Source organism: Ascaphus truei, chromosome 1, assembly GCF_040206685.1.
Source record: "Ascaphus truei isolate aAscTru1 chromosome 1, aAscTru1.hap1, whole genome shotgun sequence".
Lineage (NCBI taxonomy): Eukaryota > Metazoa > Chordata > Amphibia > Anura > Ascaphidae > Ascaphus > Ascaphus truei.
The window spans coordinates 43,722,228-43,746,040 of record NC_134483.1 but is presented as its reverse complement, the minus strand read 5'-3'; the positions used below and the strand labels follow the sequence as shown (position 1 = coordinate 43,746,040).

The 23,813-nt window shown below is 45.2% G+C and overlaps 1 protein-coding gene and 1 long non-coding RNA gene across 6 annotated transcripts in view; one reads left to right on the top strand and one right to left on the bottom strand.

Moving 5' to 3' along the window:
- NEDD4L (NEDD4 like E3 ubiquitin protein ligase) overlaps nt 1–20,287 on the bottom strand; it is a 506,193-nt gene extending 485,906 nt beyond the window's left edge. For 4 of the 5 annotated variants that reach the window (XM_075587127.1, XM_075587140.1, XM_075587156.1 and 1 more), the window contains exon 1: nt 19,776–20,287. In XM_075587127.1, the coding sequence (XP_075443242.1) occupies nt 19,776–19,820 (45 nt within the window). In that variant the 5' untranslated portion in view covers nt 19,821–20,287. Of the gene's footprint in view, nt 1–13,670; nt 13,833–19,775 lie in introns of those variants that run through there. The other variant, XM_075587135.1, reaches the window with a different exon arrangement.
- Nucleotides 3,679–6,661, top strand: LOC142487547 (uncharacterized). The gene is made up of 3 exons (XR_012799252.1): nt 3,679–3,818; nt 4,855–4,912; nt 6,146–6,661. It is a non-coding gene; the product is annotated as an uncharacterized LOC142487547 (long non-coding RNA).
- Nucleotides 20,288–23,813: the final 3,526 nt, after the last annotated feature.

Below are 23,813 nucleotides of genomic sequence, written 5' to 3'. Positions count from 1 at the left end.
GGCTGCAATAGGACAACTACAACTCCTCGCATGCTGTGCTGCATCTACTGTGAAGCGCTATGTACATTAATGGCGCTATATAAATAAAGACATACAATACAATACAATAAGGCAGTCACTTCTGAGGCAAACAGTCTTCACTTCAGATATTGACAAAGAATATGGTTACTCTGTGCTTCTTCCGCCGGTATTTATGCTAGTTTCCCTTTCCGGAGCTTCTACTCCGAGAACTCCTTGCTGAGCACATGTTTCTGCCCAGAGAACGACCTTGAGCCATTACTACGGGCTCCAACTACATAGGGCACGTTCCTTAACTGAAAACAATAAATGGTGATGGTACTTCCTTAATACACAACACCACACACACACACACACACACACACACACACACACACACACACACACACACACACACACACACACACACACACACACACACACCTCTCTCTGGTAAGGCTAGAACATTGGGTGAAGCTATATGTTCCCCCTTCTGTCACCCAATAGTGACATCATTTTTCACAAGACATACAAAAGAGGGACTTATCCCTTTCTGTATAGTCATCCTGCATCACACGCATGATCCCAAACAGTTAAACCATTAAGGCTGCTAACCCTTTATACTAGCTAGTAGTCCCCTAAGGAAAGGGGGTGGGGGTGGGGGGGAGAGGAGGAGGCTACATGGATAAAGCTAATTATGTTCCAAATATTGCTTCCAGAATTGTTGTTCTATCTAGGGATATTTGTTGAACCTTATCTTCAAAATGAAGTCTCATTTGGGAAAAACTCAGGATTTGCCCTCTCTATCACAATACGCAAAACAAAACCCCATGCAGACAAGATAGCAGCTTTTACACTGCTGTCCCTTTACCTATATATATAGCAACGAGAAAGAAAAGACGTTCGTCACATTCTAGCACTAAAAGGCGTAGGTGACACAGAACCCTGGTTGATAAACACAGTTCTAGGGTGAGTGAAATGTACTGGGCTTCATGAAGAGAGATACTTGGACAAGGCAACATGTTATATTCCAGAGGGGTTAGCAACCCAAACCGTATACAATATCTTGGCTGTTTTTAATTTATCTGGTAAGCATTTATAGAAATGCAAATTGACTTGACTAATGTATGCAGTGTAACCTAGCAATTTTGGCATTTCTCCACAGCGGGGAGGGGGGATATAGCAATGCACACAATCAGCAGCATGTCGCCCTCTGCCAGCAGTGCAATTTACTCATTAAGGCAGCGAGTGCGCAAGATGGCTTTTCCACCAGCAAAAAAAGGAAAGTACTGCACCAACAGGGACACGTCATGGACCAAACCGGACCTCAAAATGCAACTGCTGGACAGGATTACCAATGTTCAAACAACTGGGGACCCCTGTGTGTGATTATTACCGAGGATTTCAACTACAAAGCAGCTTTCTGCCGACGCAGCAGGGATGAGCGAACCGTTTATAGGGAGACCTCAAACATCCCTCGCTTCTATGAAAAAAAGCTATTTACCTGTGCTGGTCATTTACCCATATAAACAAAGAACAGAACGGGCTGTATGAAACCCTTTGTTGGACCAATGAAAGTACACCATTTACGTCTGTTGGTCTAATAAAGGGGGGCTCAACTCCAGTCCTCAAGACCCCCCCTCCCAACAGGTCAGGTTCTGAGGATATTCAAGCTTCAGCACAGGTGGCTCAGTCTTCGAGCCTCTGAGCCACCTGTGCTGAAGCTTGAATATCCTCAAAAACTGACCTGTTGGGGGGGTCTTAAGGACTGGAGTTGAGCACCCCATGTCAGTCGGGGTCGTCTCTCCCCCTCACTAGACTAGCTGTGTCTCATATGAATAAAAACATGCCATTTGTTTTGTGATTCTAGCTAAAGTATACATTTGGCACCTTAAGGCTACTGTATATGAAAGCTGCACCCTTACTAGCCAAGTTACCATCTACACCCACTAATGTACATCAACCAGCTCTATCATTATAGGAGCGTATTTCCAGAATAATGTGCGGTTCTCAAAACATGTGCATGGCCGGGCTCTCTGAGAATTTTCAGAAGATATTCTTCTTTTTGGAAAATAATTTAATAAAGAACACCTACTGTAGAAGTTGATTGCAAATGCTTAAGCAGCGTCAACATGCCACTGTCTGTCCTGCCCACTTGGCTCGGTTTTAGAATGTCACACAGAAACGAAGGCCTCAGATATTGTAGGAGCGCGCGTGACGGAGCGCGCCTGTAGCGATTCGCGGCTTGTAGGATTTTTCTGACGTGTGTGATGGGGAGGCGGGGCTGTGACATCACGTGAGCGGTGCGCCCTCATTGGCTGAACCGCACACGTGACCCGGCCGCTGCGCGACCAAATCCAAAACTTTTGGACGGCTGAAAAATCTGTAGCTCCGTCGTGCTTCCTTGCGTGCGCACTATGTCCGGCCCCATAGATCCCCTGCATTTTATTTGCGCAGAGTATGGACTCAGCCTTACCTGCAAGTTTCAACCTAAAATAGCAGCGCTGCTCAGTAAGATCCAAGAATTGAACAGTGCACTGACTAACTACGGTGCAGTAAAGATTAGCACTAGCCAAATGCCCCTAGCACAAATGTCAGAAGATACAAAAGACGTGGCTTAGAACTAACAGAAAAGATATTAACCAGCCAAGAGATAACCATGTGTAGCGCTGTTTCCTCTCCTCCTCCTCCTTCCTCCCTCCCTGCCCCCCTCTCCCCCCCGGGAGATTTGCTAAATACCTGTGAGGGTCCAGGGGAGATGAGCATCCAGGAGATGAGGGTCCAGGAGAGATGAGCCAGGACCAGCCATGGCTATACATGCAGTGCACTATTCCATGTGTGTTGCTTCAAACTGTAAGCACTGCTAGATTTGAAGAGGTAATACAACTATTTTTAGAACATTAATGGCGTTTGTTCATATTTTTCATTCTTTAAGTTGTTTATTTAATAGATTCCTCAGCCAGTTCTTGCAGAGAGAGTTCCCTGCTGAATAACACCTTGTCGCACATTTATAGTTAGCAGTCTTTGTAGTAGAAAGCACAGAACATTTAGCCTCTTTTAACTAAATCTATATAACAAAAATATATATATATTATGGCAACCAAGAGGCTAACCAGGGCTGCGCAGCAGTGGTCTCTGGGGAGAGCTTAATTTTAACCTCCCGGACACTTAATATTTCTAACACGTATGTTCCCCGAACGAAGCCCTTTCACTCTCCCAACCACAAATGTCACAAAAGATTGAATGGGAGTTAAGCCATACTCACAAAAGCTTACTTTCCTTGTCACAGGGGCAAAGTTTGTGCATAAAACCAGAGTGCAACAGTCTTACAGGTACGTCCATAACGCGCGCTCTCATATTTCAAATCCAACACCTCTTTGGAGGGAATTGATACTGTTCATTTGGTAACGTATATAGTTAGGGTGACCAGACGTCTCGGGACAAACATGGCCACCCTGCGTATTAGTTTCTGGTTTTTTTTATGCCCTAATATCATTAAACAGCCTGCAATTATATATTGTATTTCTTGGTAACATTCCTTTCCTGTAACAAGGGCCTCCCTATTGAGGTTACTCTATAGGGTTAAAGGAACATTCTAGGTCAACCCCCCCATGTGACAGCGTTCAGCCAATCACCAGGCAGGAGTTTAGCCCCGCCCCTTCTCACCCAGAGACAAGAGAAATGAGCAGGAGGATTCTAGGGACAGTTAGGGACAGTTGCCTCAGACCTCTGGAGAGTAATAAGAAAGCCAGGAGCTGAGGAGAGTAATAAGAAAGACAGGAGCTGAGGAGAGTAATAAGAAAGTTGCAGTGATATGTCAGGTAACTAATGTCTGAATAGGAGTAATAAGATATGGCAGAAAGGGGGGTGATACAGCACTCTGACCGGGAAACTAAGCAGGTTTGCAGGGTGCACGGAACAGGAGGGGACCCTTATTCCCCTCACAAGTACTAACAAACAAAAATAGTACCAGCACTCTCTGTCTCTTAGCTAATGATACTGAAAAACACCAATGGAGTGAATATGAATAATTTTAATAAAACTGAAATACTAACAACAGTAGCCTATGTGTCAATGCAAAAATCAATATCACCATGGGAAAAGTCAATATGTAGGGGGTAAAGGGGAAAGAAGGAGAAGGGGAAAAAACACATGAAACAAAAGGGAAAAAAACACAAAATGGAAAAAGGAAAGCAAACTAGGGGGGCGACGTTTCGAGGGGTGACCTGTTCATCTGGCCCATTCCCCCTGGTCCCAGAGGTACTTCCCTAAGCCTTCCCTCCCCAGTGTCAAAAATCTCACACTCACTAAGCACACAATATATGTCATGCATCGTGAAGCGGACCGAGTGCAAATGTAAACAACAGATATCAATCACTAAACTAAAGATCATGAATTATGCAAAAGCAAAGTGTATATGCAGACATCCGTTGTCAAACAGTAAATGAATTAGAGCAAACCCTCTGTCCTCTGCTCCTCGTGCCATGTGGAGTGGGAGTAATAAGATAGTTGCATGGATATGCCAGGTAATTAAGGTCTGATAGTGTCCTAGTTTATGTAAGGCTAACAGGGTAGAGGTTAGCTCAGGAAAAGTGTGGCTATGAGTGGGTAATAGAACGGTGTGTGGGGTATCATTGATGCAGAGCGAGTTCTAGGGAGCTTTAAGGACATATGCCCCAAGCGAAGAGAGTGCATGGTGTAGATTTTAATTGTGTTTTAGGTTAATAACCAATTCTTTACAACTGTGTTAAAGTATGTGCCTCCCCACTACCACCAGTGAGGAAGTGAAAGTATCATCTATTTAATAAACTTTATTTTTCTATTAAATTATAAAACCCCTGGCGCCCCTCCATTTAGTATCCTGAAAACCATCGGAGAGCCATGCCCAGCCGCCAGAAACGTCTGCTGAATTGAGGTAATAACCCTAACAGACTGACATCCAACTGTACAGCGGTGCGCAAACTGGGGGGCACACCCCCCGGAGGGCCGGGAGATTTGTCTGGGGGGGGGGGGGGGGGGGAGGGGGCGGGCGATTGCAGAGGTTAATGCCAGGGAATCGCGCGAGGCCTCTGCAACATAAAATTTACCGGGATTCAGACGTGTCTCCATGGCAACGCGGCGTCAAATGACGCCGCAGGGTCATGTGATGTGACGTCACCCTTGACCTGACCTCACGTGACCCTGTAGCGTCATTTGGAAGCGGATGCCAGGTAGGAGAGGGGGCACGAGACCAAGGGGACGCCAGGCAGGGGGCACAGCATCAAAAGTTTGCACTCCCCTGATCTAACATACAGCTGTACACTCCCTTGGAGCCGGGCAGGGAGGGGTTACACAAGCACACTGCATCACTTGTCATGCATTAAATCGAAAATGTCTTTAGGTCATAATTGAACCTAGTACCTTTTGGTTAAGATTAACTGCATTTTCAAGCACATTTGGGGTTTATTACATCCTTATCCAGTAAACAGGGGACCAAGTACCCGCCCCCCCCCCCGCCCTTCCTCGGGTAAGACCTTAAATTATTCTTGGTGGTGGGAGCGAATTGAGGTTTTTGAGGAGTTATTGCTCATTGTTAGCCCACTGCGGGGGGAGGTACGTGAGGCTGGGTAGCTGGAGGTTTCAACCCCTTACACAAACAAGACACCCCGATCACGGGTGTGGTGCTCAGGACACCCACGCTTTGCATTTTTCAATAATGCCATCAACCCAATTTCCGAAATTGAAACGTTATCTGCCCACATAGGCTGCGCATACATTTGTTTGCCATTACATTATAAAATAATATGTATGGAGCATGAACCCTTGCGGACCAGGCTGTGTGTCGGTCGAGGCATCTCCTTGTTGAAAGCTGGTGTATGTACAGAACAGCATCTCGATTTTTGACTTGGGAAAACAGAACTAGTGTTATCCGGTTGTGTTCCTTGTGCCAATTAGTGTTAATCTCCAAAGGACCAAACTGTCACATTTCTGCCACGTTAATTAGATGCAGTTTGACAGGAGTCGAGAACATGAATGCTCTTGAATTAATGAAAGGCTAAGGTTTATGTTAAAACCAAGAACTCTTGTAAGAGAGCGTTCACAAAGACACCTCAACCATGGGTAAGCCAGCCGTCCTCGCTAAAGAAATTGTTTATTTTGTTATTTTTAGGCCCCTACCTGATCCGGAGCAAATCCTTCTACAGAAAGACCCCTGGTTCATCCCAGGCTATGCATCAGCCCTGCAGCCACTAATAAATGTAATGCTGTGCATCAAATAGATGCCCCCTTGCTAGAGAAATCTATAGGGTGGTCACTACTTCTTCACAAAGGGCTCGGGGGAATGGAACAGATTACCTGCTCAATCATAGGTTTCCTGGTAATAAGACTAGTGCCGTCCTGCTTTGAGGGCTCCCAATTAACAAAAGGTTAAAAAGGAAGAATAAAGAGATCGTGCTTGTTTTGTTAGTGGAAGAAAATGAATGTGGTATTGTACATAATAAATGAGTAATGCTAACTCCCATCGCACGTCCACCTTCTGAAAGTACAGATCATTTAGTTGTGCAGGCTTGCCCAGAATTTCTTACCATAAACCGGATCAAGTGCACATGCTTAAGTCTAAAGTGGGAAACTGGGCACTTACATTGTTCCCTTTGGAGAGTCTCTCCATAGACCACTTAATCAATGTAGCCGATTGATACAGCCAGTGTTATTACCACGGGTTAACGCATAAAACAACGTTATAAATATAGCACGTGTCTAGGAGACACCGAGTGCGTTAGCATTACCATTGTTTTCAATAGCACTGCGGTAAATCTCACGTTGGGACAGGTGCGAGAATATCTGCTACATCAGTAAACTGTACATGTCTCAATTACAGAGCTTGGCTTGAGCGCGCAGAATACGAGAGAGTATATATTTTCCTTGTTTTCTCCTTTATACAAGAGGCGTTTAATAACTACAATAGGTTTATTTCACCTCACGCGTAGAAATGGATATTATACATTTTAAGGCTGCGTCCTTGGAATGAAAATCTTTGGGTTCCTGCATTTCCTGCGCCCCATATTTTATATAAATCTCTTTAACCCGTTCAGGTGTTAAAAAGGGACACAACACATTACTCTGCATTGCAGCGCTGAATGGGTTAAATTGAAACAACTCATGTAGGCGTGCGACTACGCGGAAGCAGCGCATGTAGCACCCTGAAGCATGGGTGCTGTGCTTGTCCCAATCTGGTATCACATATAGAGGTTACCAGGTGGCTTCTCCAAAAACGTCCAGTATTACCTCTAATTTCTTACTGGACAGTGCCCCCAAATACAGGACAGTCATGTTCAACACTGGACACCTGGCAACCCTAAATAGGACGTCCTCCAATGTTTTAGCTTCTGTAATGCTGTAATATTTTGCCCAACCAACAAATGTTTTTTTTTTTTTTAACATAATCTGTCAATTTTGTCTGAACAGAATTGCAGCACATACAAAATTACGTACAACTATGTTTTTGTTTCTTCTAAAATCGTATTCAAAAAATGAAGTTATGATTGTCATCCAACTCTGCAAACACTGGAAGTGCAAAGCAATGCTGTACAGTACTTCAAAAGAAGCAACACATTGCAAAGCAGATGCCACTGCAGGGCGTGAAATCATTATTATTTCTCTCAAATGGCCTTACGGGCTATGTCAGGCCGGGTTTGGAAGTTCACCTCGCACCAGCTTCTTTGATCTCCCAAAAGCAAAATCGTACATATTCTTATTAAATCGACTGTTTTCAGGAATGCCATTTATTAGAGCATTATGGCTGGACATCTTATCCTGCAGGTGACTGTAACCGGCCCATTGCAGGCTAACATTGTGCGCCTTGCTCTGTATGCGGAGATACTGTAAATAAAATGGAACATTCCTTAACTTTTAAACGAAATATGTAACCAAGCGCGTCAGCTTTGCAGTACTAGCAGGTTACTAGCTTCTAGCAGGTACACATTGCTTTGCAGTACTAGCAGTTTACTAGCTTCACACTATGGCAGGGAAGCCGGCTTTCATGGTGATGGCAGCGGTGTGACGGCAACCAGGCACCGCACTCACCCCTGGCCCAAACTTCCATAAATCGCACTGGGCCGAGGGAGAGCGCGACGCTTCTGTAAGAACCGGCATCTCCAGGTAACACGTGACAACACAACATCATCAAGTGACGCGAGAGTATCACATGAGATCACATATCGGGAGGCGCAGCTCCTTAGGGGTTAAGAGGCCACACACACACACACACACACTGCACCGGGCCACGCCGTATTCCCAGCCGGCCCTGATTATTCATGTAGAGATACAGTAGGCGTGTCCAATCTGTAGTTGGTTAGTTTTAATAAGAGCATTATGGGCACCTTACAGAACATTGTTTTAAGCGTTTGGAATCAGAAGGGGGATTAACTTCCCCTGACATTCGGCTTTCCTGTTCTATTATCCATTCATTGTACTGGGTTTTAAAGCAGCAGTCCCTCCCAGAGACCTATACGAGTTCAACTCAATGTGAGCATCTTGCCCCCTGAGCATGTCCTGCTCTGTGTTTATTCTTAGTTTTTTTTCTTCCTGGTATTAAAAAAACCCATAATTTTTCGTAACCTCTAGCTTGCGGTTTCCATTGTAACCGGAGATCTTCATTTTAACCTCCCGGGCACTTAATATTGCAAACACATCTGCTGAAGGAAGCGTTAGATTTAAAAAAAAAAAATAATGGTGTATTCAAATATAATTTGATTCCCCAAAAAAGGGTGCTCAAATGGGACTGCTGCTTTAATGTGAGGGAGGGCAGGCAACGAAATAACAACACAAGACGGTTTAGTAAACTTCACGCAACAAAAATCGAGGACCTTGGGACCGCTTCTACTTAATTACTGCAAATAAAATCATAAGAATGATGCGAAACTGAACAGTCCTTTGTGATGAATAAACAGTACATGTATAACATGTATACTGTATCTATATAGCGCTTCACAAAAGACAGAAATACTTATATATTCTCTGGTCATGCCTTGATGTGGCTAGCAGGCTTATAACGCTTTGGCCAAAGGGTTTAACTAAATTACCCTATTCAAGAGAATATATAAAGTATTTTCACTGTGTATTTTTTTTACATTGGATGTAGCATTGGGCTTTTCTTTTTGTTGTATACATCTGGCCACGCACAGTAACACTCCTTTTGAGAGAAATTAGTGTGTGTGTGTGTGTGTGTGTGTGTGTGTGTGTGTGTGTGTGTGTGTGTGTGTGTGTGTGTCTCCATCCAGCAAAGCAGAAGAACAGCAAAGAGAGACAGCACTCAGAGGTAAGTCAGCAAAATAATGTATTGAAACAGACACATTATTTTGCTGACTTACCTCTGAGTGCTGTTCTGCTGCCCTGCTGGATGTAACATACTCTTTACATTATTTATGGGACCAGCACCAGGACATTCTGGACACACGTTCTGGGGTTCTGAGCTTGCTGGAATTGTGTTTATGACACAGCGCTTCACAGCAGTAATACACGTGACATAATAATTCAACAGTGGGAATAAGTGCTTGAAAAGTAACATTAGGAAAAAAGGAGTCCCTGTCCCAAAGTGCTTACAATCTAAATGATAAGTAGGAAGAACAGAAACAGTAGGTGGGTACAGAGACGTAGAAGAGACTTACCATGGGGGCTATGTTGCTGATAAATTAACCCCTTCCTTGCTAAACAGGACTGAAACAAAGTTAAGGAGATGAAGCTTAGATTCTAAATATGCATATCCGTGGGTGTATATATTAAGCCAATTTGCTCCGGTGTTTCCTTGCTCATATCCGTGAATGGATTGTGGAGTGCCAACAGCAGGAGATAGGAGTTCCCACAGAATATATTAAAGTATAAATGTATTTTATCTACATCCAAAGCTCTGCAGGCCTCTGCTTTAACGACCCGCAGAGCAGAACCAAGATTTGGTTCACAATTTTCTGAGATGTTATGCAGATGCTACGAGAATAATAAAGAACTTGCATCTTTAGATACGGTTTAGAATTCAATCATTTAAACGCCACAATAAACTACCAATCACAAAATGGCAGCAGTCATCAGTTACAGGTAATTGGCCAGTCTAGCGATACTACCATGGCCGCAAATATTTCCTCAATGACACTCCACTGAGTACTAAATGCAAAGTCCCGGTCCAAAACTGGAGAAGATATTAGGAGAAGCCTTAATACTGTAAATCTTAGATCAGCCTCGTCTGGCATTTTATATTTTCGTACAGGATGGATACAAACCAGTGTTCTTGTGCAGTCCAGGGAAATCAAAATGGCCACCAAGGCTTGCAGGTGATTTGAGCCAACAGGAATCCGTGGCTTCCTATTGGACAGCCATTTAAATCCCCAACTAGAACACTAGTAATCCCTCTGTAGCAGGGTATGCCTCCTGACCTCCGGTGGGCACTTATGAAGCTCCTCAGCCTTGCTCTGTAGAAACTGGAGCGGCCATGTTGGAGGAGGCAGACTAATAAACTGGTGATATACTTGAACTGTGCCAAACAACAGTCAGTGCTGGAGGAGCACGCGAAGTGCACAGACTGTCCTCTGAGCCAGTTAGGTTTCCCAGGACTAGGACAGTGGATCCCCATAGGCCCGTGCTAAGTCTCGACCTCAGACAGAGTGTGTATTGTAGGGTGGCCATATTTAGCGGCCCTTTCCACTAGTGAGAGCCCGGTGACACGCGGAGCAGGGCGGACTCCAGTGAGGAACTTCGCGCCCTTCACGGACCACGTCTGCGGCTGGTAAGGAGCGAGTGGAGTTTGTTGGAGGCCCCACATTGTGGGACGCTGCGTATGCCTGCATAAAGGGAGGCCAATGTTGCCCAAGCTTCAGATGGAAGGTACCCAACTCTGCACCAACAACACTAAGGGGGGTAGCGCTACTCTTCATACATTGATGGACATGTGGGTGACACATGGCATCCAAGGGTGCCTGGGATAGGACTAGCAGGAGAGAGAAGAAGAGGTATTGATATTCTCCCTGTAAGAGGAGATGGGATTGTTATTGTGTATTGGCCTTACTGTTGTTCTCATGTGTATGTGTATTATGTTTATGCCCTGTTGGTCACATTTCCTATGATTCATATTATTGTGTGAGTGGGTATAGTTTCCTTTGAGTGGTTATCCCGTCTGCGGTGGGAGCCTCACAGGTGGAGGCGTTGCACCTTGCACTCCCTATGCGCAGAGGCTCAGACTTCTGTATATCAAACAGGTTAGCACCGCGGCCCTATAACACCGCATACACGTAAATCTCCCTTAAGAGGGTGGAGAGAGAGGGGGGGTGTGATAGGGGTGTTACACCTGTATCTCCAGAAAATGTGGAGGGGGTGGGGGGAGAAGGGTGCCGCGGGTCTCTGGAGATATAATGTGGTTTAGCTACAAAAAATAAAAAACCATCTGGTTCCCATCTTGTATGTAAAATATTTTTTTTTTTTCAAACACTGAGGGCTGCTGCTTTAGATAAGGAAACTGCTATTACAATAGGAGAGAGGGCGGTACATGTTTGATTGCTTTTAAAGCTGCAGACCAAGTATGATCCTACATGTGTGTTTTTTGTAATAAATCAGTTCTGTACCATGAGAATATACTTTAAACAACCCTGAATTACATTTTTTTATGTATTATAATTTAAAAAGCATTTTTGGTTTCTATAGCAACTATTTACAAAGTCACATCCCCTTCCTCTTCTGAAACTGGCACGCCCCTTTTTGAACCCTACACGTTCTCTAGCAGTGCACCAATTGTATCTAGTGACTGCCTGGTCGCATGATCTTCCCCACAGAACTATGGATCTTGGATCTTCTTCTGCTGCACTGACAGCCATTTAGTGAACCCCCAAGCTGAATCTTCTCCGATCGATCATAAGAGAACAGATAGATCGGCAACGTTGTTTTTTTGTTTTTTTTTAAACGGCAGCTTGGCCTGCTGCTTTAATAATAATAATAAATACTTTGTAGTTACTTCAAGTGCATGTTGATAAATGGTGATGCCCCTTTAACACAGCTCAGCTGCTCTGGTTTCTTAGTTCACAGCCCAATGAAGACCAAATTGATTCATTACAGCAGAGTATCTTAGATTTGACCACAGCTTGATTTCCTTTGCAGTAGCAATACTAAATTATTTAGCCTACAAAGCAGCTCGCGAACATGTTATGGAAGATGCTTACAAAGCTATTCATCATATTTGAAAGGTTGTCTTCACAGAATTACATACTTCATAGCAAAGCATTTTGTGTGCAAATACAAGAAAATCGAGTTTTTCGAGTTAACCAAGCACAGCGTTTAAGGCAGGCTACTTAACCCCCTTCCCTGCAATGCTTCAAAATGCATGTGCACCCACAGGATTCTTAGCCAAAACAAAAAAAAAGTGTAGGTACATTCACAAAATGGAAGTGACCAACAAATCCCATAAACAAACAATGCCTTGAAGAAATTCGCTCAATTCTTTTCTAAACACATGTAACGTACGAATGCAGTGACAATCAGAAACCTCCGTTTCTCCACCCCTCCAAAGAACACGATACAGTAAAACCATGCAGAGTGGATTTCCATTTCTAGCCTCTCTCTGCAACGATTTTTTGGACAAACTAAGAGACTTGTAGTAGTACCCAGTGCCTGCAATATAGATTTTGTGTTGTAGCCGTCTCCACTGGCCGGTAACCATAGAGAGTGTTGCCAAGTAGGATAACCCTCCTGTTTCTTTTGCTCTTGCAGTTTCAGAGAAGGCTAAAAGGACAATTATAATATAAAGCAACGAAGGGTGTGGACATTAAAATAGTTATAGTTTGTTTATACATAGATAGATATTTATATACATACACCGTCTTGTCCCATTCCACACCCCCATTATGTTCCACGACTGTCTATGCCACTTTTGCAATTCAATAGAGAAAAGGCTTTTATGTCGCTACTGTTCATTTTTACACCAGGCTACCTGTTTCTACCTTATTTCCCACTTCCTGTCTACATCCACTGTAACCAGCTATCACTCTTACATTCTACATATAAAGTATATGTTTATTTATAAAGCGCCATTAATGTACATAGCGCTTCACAGCAGTAATACACTTGACAATCATATAAATAACAAATACTAATAACACATAATGGGGAAGAAGTGCCTCAGACAAACGCAACATTTAGGAAAAGGAGTCCCTGCCACCGAAGAACTTACAATCTAATTATATTATATTGTTTCTGTATTTCTGTCATACCGATGAAGGACAGCCGAGGAGGTACGAGCTTGTAACCTATCAAATACTTGTTCGTCCGATAAGGTATCATACCTACTCCCTCTCCTTTGTTACTACTTATAATATATACACATTTACCTCTCTCACCATCATCCCGTCGGACAAAGAGTCTTGTGACCCGAAACATTATGGGACTATTTTGACACAAAATAGGACTATGACTTGTCATCCCCACTGCTTGTAGATAGATATAGCATCCTTCAAGCCAAGTATAATCTGCAATGGATATATTGCTTTTAACCTTGTTTGGATATGAGAAGATTCATGTATTGATTATTTAAAGCATACAAAAAAATCCCATTTTTTTGATACATTATAAAAAAATAAACATAGGCAAAAGGGCATCAATAACCCCAACAGCTTACAATCTAATGAAAACCATTTTAGTAGGGATAAACCCATTTACTGTACCAGAGAGATTGAAGAAGGAACAAATTGATCCATTTCAGATGAAGAATAGATAAAGGCCTATGAATGTTGCAGCAAGTCAGAAGAATGAACTCCAGGAATGTCCTTGTTCTTGGCACATGCTGGTCTTAGAATGACCCGTCCCTTCAATCCTCACATTGCAAAATGAAACAACTGTGTGTGTGTCTGTTCTTTTCATCGCTCAAGAGCAGTGAATAAGAAAAACAGGTTTAGCTGGATGACCAAAAAGAGTGTTTTTTTTTTCCAGCGGAAAGCCGTCATTTAGATTTTTTTTTTAAATGTACGTATCTTGGGAACGGCCCGGCCCCTGGAGCTGAACATGAAGCGATTCAGCTCCGGAGATACTCTGGTTCCCATCCTTTAAAGAAAAAAAAGGTGGTGGACAAAAATAATTAAAAAAAAGGAGCCGGGATTGCCACTTTAAAAAAATATTTGTGCAGTTTACTTTTTATTATGTGTAGGGATGTCCTGGTTTACCTCTCGCGTCGCAGCAGGGCGCATCTTGAGGGGGGTGTGTAGTGAGGGAGCGTTCGGGGGTTCTGCGGCGGCCCGGTAGCACAGGGCGCCGCCATGTTGTTGGGCATTGCGCAATAGTCAGGCGCGACCCGGAGGAGCGGAGAGACTTCGCACATGCGCAGTGTAAAGCGCGCGAACGGCTGGCCAATCACCAGGAGGCTCTGCAGTAAACTACAACCCCCAGGAGCCTTAGCGAAGTCACCTGCCGCCAGGGAGCGAATAGGATTGCAGGAATTGCTGGCAGGCAGGAAAGGGAAGCGTATGGGAGAGACCACGCTAGCCAGAGGGCACCGGAGGAGCAAGGGGAGAGGTTGTGTGTGTGCAGGGGGTCAGTGACCCACCTGCGTAGGCCAGATTTCCCCTCAGGCCCCAGTGTATACCCTGAGTCACCATAAGCTTGTGGTGCTGCAGGGAAAGCCCTATAGAGATAGGTACCTATTCCCTTACTGTAGTAACAGATAGGGACACAGTGTCGCGGAGCTGCGGTGGTGACAGTTGTTTGGGCTCAAGCTGCTGGACATCATCCACTCGTGAGAGACTGCGCTGGATCGCCGGATCCTTTTCGAAGTCTGTTGCCGGTTACAGCAGTGCACCAACACCGATACCAACAGGCACGGATCCCGACTTGGGGGAGGACTCTTTGGGGACACTGGGTTGAGTGACCAAAGGACTGCGCATATAACAGTGGACACGGTGTGGGGTGCACGCGGTGACGGAGAAGTGACATTACTCTTAGGAGAGTGGCCGAGCCACAGGTGTTACACTGCATGTCATTCATTTCTGTGCTGTGCTCTATGTGTGTTATCTCTTATGGATATAAGATAAGGTTCTGCAATCACATAGTAGTAAATAGTTCAAAGGTTGAAGTGTGTAATCGTTATTCTTGCTCAGGGGAATCTCACTTTTTGGGGATCCTGGGTAAGTGGAGGCGTTGCCAAGACCAGGAATATTACCCCAGGCTCCCCCAGTTAGCGGAGGCCCAGATCTCGCTGAGCCAGCAGGTATATACAGCACTAGCAGTCGCTCTAGAGCAGCAGAAAGAGAGCTACATATGATATAATAAACAACCCATGGAGGCTGGAAATAGGGGTGCAGAGGAGTACTGCAGCACCATACTTATACATTATGGTAATGTAATGTATGTATGTTCCAGATTTCATATGTACAGCATTGTCAGCGCTCCCGAGCAAGGCCCTCATTACCTCTTCGTATCGGTTTTGTGCACGCTTGTCCTTATTTGTATGCAACGGTTAATGTATTAGACATAACTCTGTACCCCCTTTGTACCACACTACGGAATATGTCGGCGCTTTGCAAATAATAATAAATACAGCACCCTCTAAACCCCCCCCCCCGCCACCCAAAACATCGTTCCTGCAGTCCTGTGTGGTACAGAAACTCACTTTTCAAGAACGCAAAAATGGCCTCCCTTTTATTTATTATCGGACAGAACAGCTTTGCTGCATTGTTCATCTGTGTTGCCTGGCTAGGATAAAAACCACTGTGGGGGAGGAGGCATTGCAACTGTAAAGAGAAGAATCGTTATGGTCTTAACATCAATACCCAAGGCTGGGGCCATGGTGCCTTCGACCCGTGCGGAGGCGTGCGCGGCCGTGACGTCATCCGGGTGAAGCGGGTGCATTTTGTGGCCAGTGGAGATGCGCTGTGCCGCGCCGTGGGGGCGTCATGGTGCTGGTGCTCACGTGACCGGCCTGTCGTGTCAAGAAATCAGTTGAAACTGATTTCTTGCGCAACGCGCGCCCCCTCCCGCACGGCGCATGGACGTGATCACTGCCTTAAGGCAATCTGATCGCTCAGCGTGCGGACGCCACAGCGCAGTCTGTGGCACCATGGCTTCACTGAATGTGCTCACAAGTGATATTCTTTATTGGCTATATGCTAACGATGGAGGTTTTTTGTCGCCTTTTTCGCCCACCATAACTTAAAATGTGTATGGTAAACCTACCCAGCCTTGAAAATTGCAAAGCCAGTACAACCAGCCTCACACTGATGAGATCCACAAGGTCGAAACAGCTGTATGTGTGGTTTGACTGGCTTTGCATCTAGTCCCATGCTGTGCTTAAAAGCTGTGTGAACAGCAGAGCATTTGCTTATAAGAGTTCCATGTAAAAATGAATTTCAGGCAAAAGATGACACCTTGTGTGCCAATTTGCATGCCATTTCCCAGAATCCGTTGCTGCAATGGAAGCACTGTATGCTAGGTGATAATGAAGAAAGGCAGGGTTGCAGACCTGTCTAAGGCTAAGGCCCCGGTAACTCAGCTGCAACGCGCACCCGCGAGATTGGCGGCGCGTGCAGCCGATTACCTGGTCTGCAGGGAGCTGCACTAAGAGAGAACGGGGGGGGGGGGGGCGTGGCGGGGGAGTGACGGGGGCGCGGCCATGACGTCACCCGGCAGGTTCGCCCTCATTGGCTGAACCGCCGGGGGCGTGGCTTTGCGCTCCGTAGCGAGACTTGCTCTCAATTCTATTGAGAGCAGGAGCAGCTCTCGCCTCAGCGCTGCGGCCCCCCCCTCGCAGCGGGCCCGGCGCCATTGAGGGGAGGGCTCTCGTGCGTGCAGCGTCCGCCACAGCGGATGCTGTAGTAGGCAGCGGGGTCAAGGCCTAAGACATGTGAATGTGCTCACAAGTGATATTCTTTATTGGAGATACACACACACACACACACACACACACACACAATATATCTCTCATATGTTTGTTTTAAAAGCCGGCTGTGCATCTCATGGATGGAAAATATACATGAAAGAAATGTCAGGGACTAAAGAGTTCCACAACCCTGGCCACATTTGTTTATTTTTTTAATTTAGTAATGCAAAATTAGAATAAGCAAATCCTTATTTAAAAACAACATGATATCTTCTTGCCATTTCCAACACAGTTTAAAAAAAAATATATATATATATTATTAATTAAAATTATTTTAATCTGATGCTCGGTTCAGGAGATAAGCGTTTGAAATATTAAGGCCCAGATTCACAAAAGGCTGCTAAAGCTTTATTAAATGGGAGAGGAAAGGTGGGCTAGAGGCCAAATCTTAGCATCCTGGTGTGGATCTGGGCCAAGGTGCCTGGGAGGTTAAAATGGAGATCTTCCCAGTGCAGTATAAAAAGACACAAGATTAAGAAAAGCATGTTTTTTCTAACACAATTATAGATTGTTATTGTTTAAGAGCAGGACATGCCCAGGGGGCAAGATAGAAACATTATAGGAGTTGAACACATATAGGTGTGTGCGTGGTATTGCTGTTTTAATGCATTCTAACTGTATATACTTCCTGCATGCTTATTTTTAAGCAACACATATCTTTGCAACGCATAAACAGGAACAATTTGTACTCTGAAAAGACTGATGTAACCTTTAGGAGCAGGAAGTAACCATTGCAGATCTGCACCAATCTTCTCACAAGAGCAAATGATTTATCTTTCTCCCCAGTGATTCATCACGTTATCTACTGTATATAGTTCGGCAATAGATAAAAAGTATTGCTAAATAAGAATGCAACGTAAAAGGCACAGAATACTTTTCTCAGCGTTAACCCTGAACCCAACTGCTGTGTTTTGTTCAGGAATGTCTGCATTCCTTTCTCTGGCAGCCTGTGCCCTGCGTTAAGGGAATGGAAAGAGGGAGAATGGATACATTGGAGGGGAGGGCATTCTCTTCCCTGGTGCATGTGTCTCATAGAATGTGTCAAACAAGACAGATCCTACAATTATAGCCACACATTTCTCATGCTCTACAGATGTGCTTGTTGAACTGTAAATATAAAATAAGCATATAAATAGTACCCAATACATCTTGTACTGTACTATATACTCAGCATTCATTTCTTGTATGAAAATATTATAGATTCTGCATAAATATACCAATTAGCACATTCACTGCTGGAAGGGTCTGCAACGTGTTACGGGCACCTTTGGCAGTGCAGAAGTTAACAACACTGTATAGCAACGACATCCCTCACATCATGCTATGATATTGGCAAATCCCACAGATTTAACCTACATACAGCATAACCTCTGAGCTACACACCAACAGCACAAAGCCCTGCTTCTAGCCATGCATTTTACATGAGCTGCTGGGGTACACACAGCTTTGCAATGCAAAGAGAAATGCAATGCACTGATTTTTGGAGCCCATACTCAAACAGTGATTGAACACACCCTGAACACTGGCTGGGTGACAAACCCCTCCCATTGCTGGGATATGTCATGTTGTAACATTACCAACATGTTGTGGAGCTAAAACAAAATGTGCTGCAAAGGGTTTTCCAGAGATCAGCATTTTCTGCAAGGCACACCGAGGTATAACTAAAATAGAAAAAGGAGGATGCACAGCTCACAAGCCGGAATGATGCTGAATTTCTCCCAAATGCATGTTGAGTGCAGCACAGTATAGAGACACTGCTCCGGTCAATACACCAGACTGAAGAACTATGGCACACCAGACGTGATGCTTCAATAAAAAATACCATTATTTTGTCGTCAACGTTTCGGTGTTTTAACTCGCCCCTTCATAAGATTCCCGATGAAGGTGCAAGGTAAAAACACCTAAACGTTGCCAAAATAATTAAAGAATGGTATTTTTTTTTTTAAGCATCACTTCTGGTGTGCCATAGTTCTTCGATCTATTTGCCACACTGATGTATTAACATCAAACTTCAGAGATCACATGAACATAGCGTGTGTGTACACACAGACCCCCAGCCTGACTTTAAGCAATACAGAAAAATGGCAGCAGGTTGGGAGCCTTAATAACTAACGCAGGCAGTCCTCGGTTATCCACCGGAATCCGTTCTGGAAGTTGGATAATGAAACCGTTGTAAAGTGAGTCCCATGTTAATCAGCGGCGGTGAGCGTTGGATAACGCATTCAGGCGTCGAAAAATGGCCCTTAGGGTTGCATTGTAAAGCGCTGGATATGCCATTCGTTGTAAAGTGAAACATTGGATAGCGAGGTCTAACTGTATACTGTATAACAAACACCTGCACCTGCCAGCATCTACAATTCAGATCTCTGACCACCAAAAGCCTATTGAGGGCCACAGGACAATGCTTAGGGCTTCACATTTTAGAAAGATCAAAGAAAAGTTGTTTTAATGTACAGCAGTTAACACTGCACTGAAATCTGATCTTCACAGGTTTTTAATCCTTCTATTCAGTTTAATTTACCACAATGTTAAAACATATGCAATACCCAAGCCTTCCTTTACTGGGTTCACAGAAAACAATGTATCTTTTGGTCCTGATTGACTTCAGTTAATCCCTGATAATGATGGCAATGAAAAAGATGAAAGTATTTAAAAAAATTAAATACATTTGTCATTGACTTTTTTGCTGTTGTTTGTTTTTTTTTTTTTAAATCCCCATCACGCATTAAACTGCAAATAACTATTTGATTAATAAATAATGACAAGTCAATCAGGGCAAGTGAGCCCAGGCTGCTGCTGATCAGGTAATAACCCCGTCTCTTCTGTCCAACACTTGCATCGCTTTGCAGAAGGACAAGGAGATGCCAGGAAATAATAATATATAAACAGCAACTGTACTTACTTCGTCTTCAGAAAGTCCATAAATTGGCTCAACCACGGTCGCCATGGAGTCGAAAATGGGGGGTTACGAGCCCCAGGTCCTGGACATATAAAGCGATCTGGAGTCTCCCAGGTTATTTTCTGCACAGGAGACCGTGAAACAATAGAGCAGCAGAGACACCCAAGTACCAAAAGAAACCAGGCAATGCTTAGGAGATGGAAATGGAGTGGAGCAGATCCCTGGATCCCACAGCAGACTGGGTGTGTAATGTCCACTCCCTTGTTCTTAGCGCACACTGTGAATAATACAAACAGCAGCAGCACCTCCAAACTGATCAGCTGAGACCCCCTCCCTGGGCTTCCTTTCTGCCTCTCTCCTCTCTCCCCCCAAGCTCCAGCTCTCACACAAACCCCTATACACAACCGCCTGCCTATCCTGTGCTGTGAGCAGCAAGCACACACACACACACACACACACACGGAGGAGGAGTAACAGAAACAGCTCTCCCTGCCCTGCACCGGCTTATTACAAGCAGCAGCAGCAGCATCAGACAGCAGAGCTGTGGGATCAGCAGCCCCAAGAGGAGGCGTGGAGAGCAGCCCTGGGCCGCCCAATGAGCAGGAGGGGGGGAAGTACAGGAGAGATGAGGAAGGGTTACCTTGTATCCACCTTTTTCATGGAACTGTACTGTATGTGAACAGTGACAGCTCCATGCATACTGTGTATTCCTAGCCTGTAGCACATCATTGCAGTTACAGTGTGAATACTGAGATGTCGTTTTTGGCTATAGATTAATGCACTGTGATATTGCACTTCTTTTGGTCAATACGTCCTGTTTAGATATACAATTAAAAGCCCAGTTTCTTCAATTTTCCAAAGCTATTTAGCTGAGACCACAGCGCCTCTCGGTGGCAGAAAGTAAAACCACCTGTACATGTAACAATGTTCAGGTAGTCCTCACTATTCTACGTTTCACTTTACAACGAATGGCATATCCAACACTTTACGATGAAACCCTGTGGGCTGTTTTTCGATGCCTGAATGCGTTATCCAGCGCTCACTGCCGCTGATAAACATGGGACTCACGTTACAACGGTTTCACTATCCTACGCTACTTTCAGAACGGATTCCGTTGGATAACCGAGGACTGCCTGTACTGTACATTTCTGTAGCTTGTAATTATCAGTCTGGAGCTTTTCAAAACGTAGGCATTTTGTTCTGTAAATCAGTCGTTCAATTCATGCCCAGCACCTCCCAAATATGTGTCCTTATTGTGATAAACAAACCCGCTTTTGTGCAAATTCTGAAAGGAGGGAACATTTCCATTGTGTTGAAGATAATAAAAATAGTCTCACATTGTTTGAACAGAAGGGGAGGGGAATGACTGTACATTTTTGACCTGGGAAGTTATCATTACAAAGCGTTATGGTTCCAAAGTCCATATCTTGAATCCATTCTGAAGATAACATTCATCTGGGAACATGTGATCTCTAATACAAGCAAATTAATAAACACCAGCCTGTAGAGTTCTGTAATGCGTTCGAAAAGGTCTCCAGACTATCAGTAACTAACATAGATAGAGAATAACATATGAACAGAATTGCATAATATATCATTTAGCCAATCAAACATTTGTACTGGTCCTCAAGTAAGGTTGCTAATTTCAGTGGCCTACAATAGGAAAGAAATACACTAAAATGAGCTTAATATGCAAACCCGTAAATTATGTACGATATGGCTCCTTGACCATGTACTGTAGCAATTCTGATGTGCTATTAATTCATTCATTCCCTGGCCTTATTCTGCTATAGTTATTTCGGGGAACTGCACTTTTTGCCGTTCATGTTCTCCAGTATTTAGACGATGGTGCAACAGATTTTCACAAAAGCATTGGCAGCGTTATTAAGTTATTTTTGGGCTGAAAAAGCATACTGACATCAACCTCCAAAGCCCATAATTAGTGAGATATTGGGGACTAGTGTAAAAAAAAAAGTATTTTAAAGATGCTAAAAGTCAAAGAGACTGACACCATTCACACCAATAAGCGAAGAGAAAGACCAAGATCCACAAAAGGGTGCTAAGCTTTAGCTCACATATACTCCCATTCAAGTGAGTGGGACCTGAGGCATGCTAAAGCTTAGCACATTTTTGTGGAACTGGGCTTTACTGAGCATTGGCATTCCCGAGCATGCAGTTTAAGAAAGCACTGGCTTAGAGCAGTAGTGTTCTACCTTTTTTTTGGTTAAGAAACCCTAGAATTAGATTGTGAAATTTTGGGGAACCCAACCCTCTCCCCCCCCCCCCCATGCATCTTTTTCTCTTCCCCCCTTTTACACTCCCCCCTCCCTCTGTACCGCCCTTACACTCCCTCCCTCATGCCCTCTCCCTCCCCTTTATGTGGTCTCTCCATCTCCCTCTACCTCTCTTCCCCTCTTACACTCCCCTCTCTCTTCTCTCGTCACACTCTCCCCCCTCTTCTCTCGTCACACTCTCCCCCCTCTCTTCTCCCCTTACACTCTTCCCCCTTTCTCTTGCCTGTTCACACTCTCCCCTCTGTCTCTTCTCCCCTCACACTCTACCCCCTCTCTCTTCTCCCCTCTCACACACACCTCTTTGAGCCTGCTGGTCCACTCCCTCCTCCTGTCGCCTGTCAGCCGGAAGTTGAACCCAACTTCTGGCATCAACAGCAGCAGGAAGAGGAAGGTTCCAGTGACCGGGTGTCTGCTGCTGCTGAGCTTGGGACCCGCCGGGTCACTGCTTCGTGGGGTTCCGCCACGCCACCATGCAAGAGACACGGAACTCCTGAGGGGTGCTTGCGGAACCCCGGTTGAAAATGACTGGCTTAGAGCAATGGTCTCTAAGGGGCCCAGCAGCAACAAGAGGACCGGCAGCCGGACAAAGAAGTTGGGTCAGACCTCTGGCTGGGCCCAACCTTCCAGGACATGTGGCAATTAGATCACTCCGTGGATCAATATCCTTCCTATGTTTATTTATTCGGTATCAATGTATACCTTTCCTTTCTAAAAAGATGTCCAACTGTAAGGATCCGTGCTGCGGGTATACCCGCGTCCAGCGCATCCTTACCTTTTTCTCAGGCCATTCAGGCTCCCCGGCAGCATCCCCTGCTCCTGGCTGCTTTCCCTGCACCTCCTGCCCACGCACGTCAGCCCTACGGGCGCGCGCGCACCCAAGCCGCCATTGGTTGGCGCCAGGCGCCTGGCTCCGCCTCCGCCCAACGCGGCACACGCTCCTTGCGTGTCGCCGCTCGGATACCGTCAGCTCCGCCTTCCCGCTTCTCCCTCATTACCTGACCCTTCCCCTGTCCGTCCCTCTGCTCCTCCCCTTCTTCTCTCTGCTCCTGGATCCTCCGGTGCACCTTCCCCATGCTCCGCCTCCTCGGACATCACGCACATGCCCGGCACGCCCCTTCCCCATCTGCCTTGCCTCTCAGGTCCTCCTTCCCTTTCTGTCCCTTCCCTTGTCCGTCCCTCCATTCCTCCCCTCACTCCCATTGGTTTCAAACTTCCTCACTCTGCTCTCCTATTAGGTTCCTCTTCAGGCCGCTCCTCTGTCACTCCCCTTTCTCTGATTGGTCCCAGCCTCCTATATAATCCCTCTTCTCCATTTCCTCTTTGCTCTGCATAGCTTCTGTATCTTGGTGCTGTCTGCTGTTGCCTGGCCTCTCTCTATCTTTTCAGTGCTGCTCCTGTCCCTGGAACCCTTGCTGACCTCCCTGGATTTGACCCTTGCTTTGAACTCTACTACGCTGCTCTCTGGAACCCTTTGGACCTTGCTTTGGACTTCTACGCTGCAGACCTCTACAACCCTTGGACACGGCACACGGATTAACTACTACGCTGCTCTCTCCACTCCACGACCCAGGCTTACGGACAATCGATTACGCTGCCCTCTCCAATCCACGACCCTTGGCATACGAACTTAACCCTTCTACGCCGGAGCTGTCAAGTACGGTATCATTTACATTCTTGTTACCCGGACCACCTACGCTACTACCACACTCCGGCCGTGCCCCCGTTTGCTGCTAGGTGTGTGGTTTTA